The sequence below is a fragment of the Corvus kubaryi genome, unplaced genomic scaffold, assembly GCF_017639235.1.
Source record: "Corvus kubaryi isolate FWS band 111438036 unplaced genomic scaffold, C.kubaryi_AGA036_p1.0 37262, whole genome shotgun sequence".
Lineage (NCBI taxonomy): Eukaryota > Metazoa > Chordata > Aves > Passeriformes > Corvidae > Corvus > Corvus kubaryi.
This window is the reverse complement of record NW_024581078.1, coordinates 1,478,913-1,485,323: the sequence shown is the minus strand read 5'-3', so window position 1 is coordinate 1,485,323 and position 6,411 is coordinate 1,478,913. Positions and strand designations below refer to the sequence as shown.

The 6,411-nt window shown below is 57.3% G+C and overlaps 1 protein-coding gene across 1 annotated transcript in view; it reads right to left on the bottom strand.

The window, feature by feature from the left end:
* Positions 1-947: 947 nt before the first annotated feature.
* Positions 948-6,411, bottom strand: part of DDX49 (DEAD-box helicase 49) — a 6,835-nt gene continuing 1,371 nt past the window's right edge. Inside the window, exons 4-13 of the mRNA XM_042024481.1 lie at positions 6,057-6,178; positions 5,784-5,971; positions 4,692-4,832; positions 4,428-4,503; positions 4,273-4,349; positions 3,695-3,792; positions 3,320-3,394; positions 2,773-2,861; positions 2,462-2,533; positions 948-2,098 (exon numbers count right to left, since the gene is read on the bottom strand). Coding sequence (XP_041880415.1) covers positions 1,916-2,098; positions 2,462-2,533; positions 2,773-2,861; positions 3,320-3,394; positions 3,695-3,792; positions 4,273-4,349; positions 4,428-4,503; positions 4,692-4,832; positions 5,784-5,971; positions 6,057-6,178 — 1,121 coding nt within the window. The 3' untranslated portion in view covers positions 948-1,915. The remainder of the gene's footprint in view (positions 2,099-2,461; positions 2,534-2,772; positions 2,862-3,319; positions 3,395-3,694; positions 3,793-4,272; positions 4,350-4,427; positions 4,504-4,691; positions 4,833-5,783; positions 5,972-6,056; positions 6,179-6,411) is intronic.

Here is a 6,411-nt window from a genome sequence, read left to right as displayed (position 1 = left end):
AGGGTGCAGGACTGAGGAGGATGAGGAAGGACTGAGGAGGATGAGGAGGGTCCAGGGCTCTCCCCCGCACCCCAGCCCAGCCTCAGCAGCCACACCCGGTCCAGGTGAGAGCAGCCGCAGCAGCGATGCTGAATTGGGAAGGGTTTCCATGGCAACGCAGGCAGGGAACCCCCAGACCCGCGGCTGCAGGAGGGGAGCGGGGCGGGCACAGCTCCTGCACAGCGCAGGGAACTCCCAGGCTGGGAATTTGAGGGATTTTGCTCCGTCCCGGGCAGCAGAGCAGCCTCTTCCCCTGCTCAGCCACTCCCAGCCGCACCCAGCGCTCTGATTCCCAGCTCGGGTTGCTCAGACAGCGCTGCATGAAAAGGAATTTGGAATAAATCTTCCAGGCAAGATCCTTGATCAAACCCCGCGTGGCACAGGGGGAAGGAGAGGGAGAAACCCCGCCAGGCTGAGGCGGAGACTTCAGACAGAGGGGTGGCAGCGTCTGCAGGAGCGACGCTCCCAGGGAGCAGCCTGGCTCCGGGAGGGTGGCTTTTAATCCCCACCCGACTCCCCAGAATCAGCATTCCAAGGCTGTAGGATTTAGTATTCCAACAGCATCAGCCTGCTCCAAACCGCTGCTGCAGCTGCTCCCGGGCAGGGCAGGGAAGGCTTTTCCTTCCTGGAGGGCACCCAGGACAAAGGAGCAGCTCCAAACGCACCCTGAGGCCACCAGGGATGGACCTGGCCCCTCCCAGCCCGGGAACACCGGATGGATCCCTGAGGGAAATCAGGGAAAAGGCACCACAGGGAAGGAGCTGGGCTCAGGCTGCCTGAGGGATAAAACACCCCCAAAATGCTCAATCTTTACCCAAACCCCGTTTTCTCTCCACACAAGTGCTGCTCCCTACCCCAAAGGCCCCATAATTCCCCAATTCCCCCAAATATTCCAGTTTCCAGGCATGTGCAGCAATAAATATTTATTTGGGCACAGGCCACAGCCACTGTTTTTGTACAGGACAGAAATAACAGGGTTTCAGTCAGAGAAAAGGCACTGAGGATCAAAGCTGGGACAGGGCTGGCCAAAATCTGGGATTTTTTTTGTCTCCAGAGGGAAACAGAACTGGATTTTAGGATTGCTCAGCCCTCCCCAGCCTAACCCTGTTCCAAACACACCCAGGGAGGCCCCAAACCCAACTCTGGTTTCTCTGGATGGAACAAGGACCAAGGGAATCCTGCTCCTGGGGCTCTTCTGTGCAGGAACGATCTTGGAAATTCAGGAAAACGGGGCCCTGTCTCCAAACCTTAAACATACAAGGATTATTGCAAAAGCAGGATTATTCCCAAAGTCCCAGGATCAGCCCTTACACAACCTCCCCCCTGTGTTCCAGGAATTTTCCCCTCGGAAAACTGCAGGCTCTGGCACAGATGCTGAGCCCAGCTCGTCCCAGTATTTTTAGACTCTGGCTCAGGGGAGAATCTGTTGATCCAAACAAGTGTGAGTGGCAATCAGAGCCCTCGGAAGGGGCAGGGACAGGGGAGCTTTATCCCAGCAGGAATCCAGGCCTGGCCTCTCCTTTGCTCCAGGAAGGAAAGATCCTCCTGAAAGGAATTCTGCAGGAGACTGACCCAGCCTGCCAGGAATGGCCCCAGCTGTGCAGGAGGATGAAAACTCTTCCCAGTGAGGCTGGGGAGGGGCTGGGATGGATTCCCAGAGAAGCTGGGAATCCCTGGAAGTGTCCAAGGCTGGATAGGGCTTGGAACACCCTGGGTGGAACTGGATGAGGTTTAAGGTCCTTCCAACCCAAACCATCCCGGGATTCTGGGATTCTTCCCTTCTCCCCAGCACCGATTTCAGGTCAGGAATGTCCATATTAAAGTGTTAAATCCCAATATTCCCAAAGCAGAGCAGGCCAGGCCAGGCCCAGGGATGTCACTGCTCCCCCTTCTCCTTCTCCATCTTCCTCTTCCTCCTCTCCATCCTCTTCTGCAATTTCCTCTTCAGCTGCAGCTGCTTCTTCCTCTCCAGGGTCTGCTGCACCTTCTCCCGACATTCCTTGTTTTTCTTCTTGATCTTGGCCAGCTCTGCTTTCCTTTTGGCCTCCAGGTCTGGGTCCTGGGGGGGCAAATGCCAGGACATCGGGGACAGGCCCAGGACATCGGGGACAGGCCCAGGACAAGCCCTTGGCCTTTCCCAGGTGCCCACGACTGAGGAGGTTCCACAATTCAGACCCTTCTCCCTTTCCTCCAGAGCATTTTTAGCATCATAATATTTAATATTTTCAATCTCATAGTATTTCATATTTTTAAGATCCTAATGTTTCATATTTATTTTAGGATTATTTTAAATAAATCTTCCCCACCCAGAAGGGGAGTGAGCCCAGCAGTGAGGGAGGGAAGGAGGGACTGTCCTTCCCTTTGCCTTTCCCTTTTCCACACTTTATCGGCCTTTAAGAATTCATAAAGCAGCAGCTCTCACCTTCCCTTCAAGGATCATCTGTTTCCTCTTATTGATTTCTTTCTTCTCATCAAAATCCATCCCCTCCAGCTCCTGGAAAAGGGAAAAAGCAGCAGAGCAGTCGGGAATGGGAAGAGCAGCACAGCAGGAGCTCAGTGTGCTGGAAACTTCAGGGCTGCAGACCCAGAAACCTCAACCCTCAGCAGCAAAAAACCCTGAAAAACTGTGAAAAAACCGAGCAAACCACGGGCAGAGAGCAAACTGAGCCTCCCCCACATATCCCCGGGGTTCTGCAGGAATTTTTTCCCAGGATTTCCAGGGAACACACTCACGATTTCACACTCCCTCCTGGTGACGTTCACTTGGGTCAGGATGTCCAGCACAAGCTGCTCCTCCACGGAGAACTCCTTCAGCTTCAGCTCTAAACCAGGGTGAGACATTGAGAGGCTTACAAAATCCCAATCCTCAAGGGAAAAAAAATCCCAGTGCAGTCTCTGGAACGATCGGTGGGACTGGTTTATGTTCTGTTGTTAAATGTTAGATTGTTACACGCTGTGATCATTGACTTCCTCAGCCTCCAAGGGATTAAATCCTCCCCTCTGCCTGCAATCCCCCACAGCACGGGATGTTGCATTTTTTGTCCCATTTCCCAGGGGAAAAAAAAAAAAGGGAATTTGAACCTGAAGCAACCTGGGCTGCTTTAATAAAGAGGAGCTCCACGCGATTTCTCCTCCACTAAAAACAGCAGCAGAACAAACAAGGTCCTGCCTGACACTCCCAGGAGCTGAAATCAGAGGTTCAGCTGCTCCTGCTCTCTCCCAAGCCTTTGGCACACATGGAGAAGGAACCTCCTGGCAGCAGGACCAGAGCCCCACTCACTGATCTCCTCCTCGATGGCGTGCACCAGGTGGATGTCGTACTGCGTCACCAGCGTGATGGCCATGCCCTTCCGCCCTGGCATGGGGGAAAAACAGGGATGGGGGAATCCTGGCAGGCACACAGGGATGAATCCAAGCCATTCCAAACCCATCCATCCCCGGGAGCCACCCTGGGGTGCTCAGAGGGCTCTTTTTGCTCTGAAATCCCGTTAACCATCGGCGCAGCTCCACGTTGGTGTGACCCATCCTAACACACACCAGGGCAGGATCCCAGTGATCCCAGCGGATCTGAGGACACTCCTGGGACACCCAGGCAGGGCCCAGCCCCTCCCTGGATCCCCGTGGCCCCCGGAGCAGCCGTGGTGGCCCCGCTCACCCGCGCGCGCCGTCCGCCCCACGCGGTGGATGTAGATCTTGGGCAGCCCGGGGGTGTTGTGGTTGATGACGACCTGGACTGCAGGAATGTCCAAACCTCTGGAATGCAGGGGAAAAAAAAAAAACAAACAAACAACCCACCCAGATGTTGAAAACCAGCTTTAATATCATAGGGTTGTAAAATGCCAGAATGGTTTGGGGTGGAAGGGATCTTAAAGCCCATCCAGCTCCACGCCCTGCCTTGGCCAGGGACACTTCCACTATCCCAAGGATCTCAGTTTCATTCCTGCTTCCTCCAGGAGTCCCATATCCTCATGGAGAGAGGCTTTACTGGCTGACTGGAGAACAAACTCCTTCCTCACACAGTTAAACAATTCCCTCTCCCCTCGGAGCTGCTCCCTGGCAGCCCCAAGGAACCCCACAGGAACCGCAGCACCCACAGGCTGCAAACTACAGCTCAGAGAGGTTGGGAACAGCCCTGTCCCACCCAAAAGTGGGGGATTTGAGGGTCTGCTCTTGCTAAACTCAGCCTAAACTGGTTCTGGTGAACAAATCCAGGTGTGAGCGCTTCTGTTTTACCTGGCAGCGACATCAGTGGCGATGAGGATCTTGAAGATGCTGGACTTGAACTTGGCCAAAGCTGCAAATCTCTGTTTCTGTGAGCAGAAAGTTCTGTGTGAGGGGTGTGGGATCCACCTGGAAGCAGCCACCTGCCAGGGCTGTGCCTCCCTCACCTGCTTCATCATGGAATGCAGAGCCACAGAGGGGAATTTGTATTTCCTCAGCATCATGTTCAGCACCTGGCAGTCCCTTGAAAGGAGAAAAAAAACCAGGAAAACAATCAGGATGCACCAAAGGAATGGATCAGGACAGAGCTGGGACAGGCAGGGACACCTCCCACTATCCCAGGGTGCTCCAGCCCGGCCTGGGACACTCCCAGGGATGGGAAAACCGTGCCAGGGCACAAGGAAACAACCCCGAGGGAAAACCCCGCTCACTTGCAGGTTTTAGTGAAGATGATGATGGCCCAGTCGTCGTGCTCGTCCTGGAAGGTCTGCACCAGGTGCACCAGGTAGGCATCCTTCACCGCCTCGGGCACCAGCAGGTACCGCTGCTCCAGCTGCTCCACCGTGCGCACCCTGCGGCCGGCAGCGGGCACAGGGAGCGGGCACAGGGAGCGGGCACAGGGAGCGGGCACAGGGAGAGCCCGGCTTTGCTGAGGCTGGGAAGCCCTCCAGGATCACCCAGGCCAAGCTGTGCCCGTCCCAAACCGCGCCCAGCCCTTCCCTGGACGCCTCCCTGAGTAGCTCCGAGCCCTGGCCACCCTTTCCAGGAGGAAATTCCCGCTGATGGGAACAGCTTGGGGCCGTTCCCTCCTGTCCTGGTGTCCCCTAGGACCCCCCCCGGCTGTGCCCTCCTGGCAGGGACTGGTGGAGATTGGGAATGTCCCCCCTGATCCCGCTTTGCTCCAGGCTGAGCCCCTTCCCAGCTCCCTCAGGAATTCTCCAGCCCCTTCCCAGCTCCCTCAGGAATTCTCCAGCCCTTTCCCAACTGGGAATTCTCCAGCCCCTTTCCCAACTGGGAATTCTCCAGCCCCTTCCCAGCTCCCTCAGGAATTCTCCAGCCCTTTCCCAGCTCCCTCAGGAATTCTCCAGCCCCTTTCCCAACTGGGAATTCTCCAGCCCCTTCCCAGCTCCCTCAGGAATTCTCCAGCCCTTTCCCGGCTCCCTCAGGAATTCTCCAGCCCTTTCCCGGCTCCCTCAGGGATACTCCAGCCCTTTCCCGGCTCCCTCAGGGATACTCCAGCCCTTTCCCGGCTCCCTCAGGAATTCTCCAGCCCTTTCCCGGCTCCCTCAGGAATTCTCCAGCCCTTTCCCGGCTCCCTCAGGAATTCTCCAGCCCCTTCCCAGCTCCCTCAGGAACTCTCCAGCCCTTTCCCAGCTCCCTCAGGTGCTCCAGCCCCTCCACATCCTTGTCCTGACGCCCCAAAAGGCCTCAGCAGTGCCAGCACAGCGCGTGGGACACGCAGCAGGGGAAAAGCAGCACAAGGAGCAGCAAACAGGGGAAGAACCCGGCTCGTGAGCACTCACTCGGATGCAGCCTCCCAGAAGAAGGGCCTGTTGGCAGCCAGGGCCCTGAGCTCTGTCAGGGTGGCCGTGAGGGTGGCACTGAACAGCAGCGTCTGCCGGCGGGCGGGCACGGCCTCCAGGATCACCTCCAGGTCGGCGGTGAAGTCGGCGCAGCCCTGCTCCAGCAGCCGGTCAGCCTCGTCCAGCACCTGGGAATCGGCTCCCTCAGCTGGATTCCCGGCTGGAAAGGCAGCAGCAGGAATCCCTGAAATCCAGGCAGGGCCCCAGGCTTACCAGGAATTTGAGCTTCTTGAGGCTGAAGGTGCTGGAGCTGCGCAGGTGGTCAGCGAGGCGCCCGGGGGTGGCGATGACCACGTGGGGCTTGCGGGACAGCTCCAGGGCCTGGGCCACCATGTCTGCAGGGAGAACCTCGGGAATGGCAGGGAATCGGGCAGGGAGCCCAGAACCAGCCGGGCTGTGAAGCTGGGGGATGCCACTCTGTGTGCTCCCAGCAGGATCTGCTGGGCAGCGGAGAATCCAACCAGGCTGGAATGGGAGCAGGGCCAGGGGCTGGGGAAGGGCTGGAGCAGGGACAGGAGCTCGGGAAGGGCTGGAGCAGGGACAGGAGCTGGGGAAGGGCTGGAGCAGG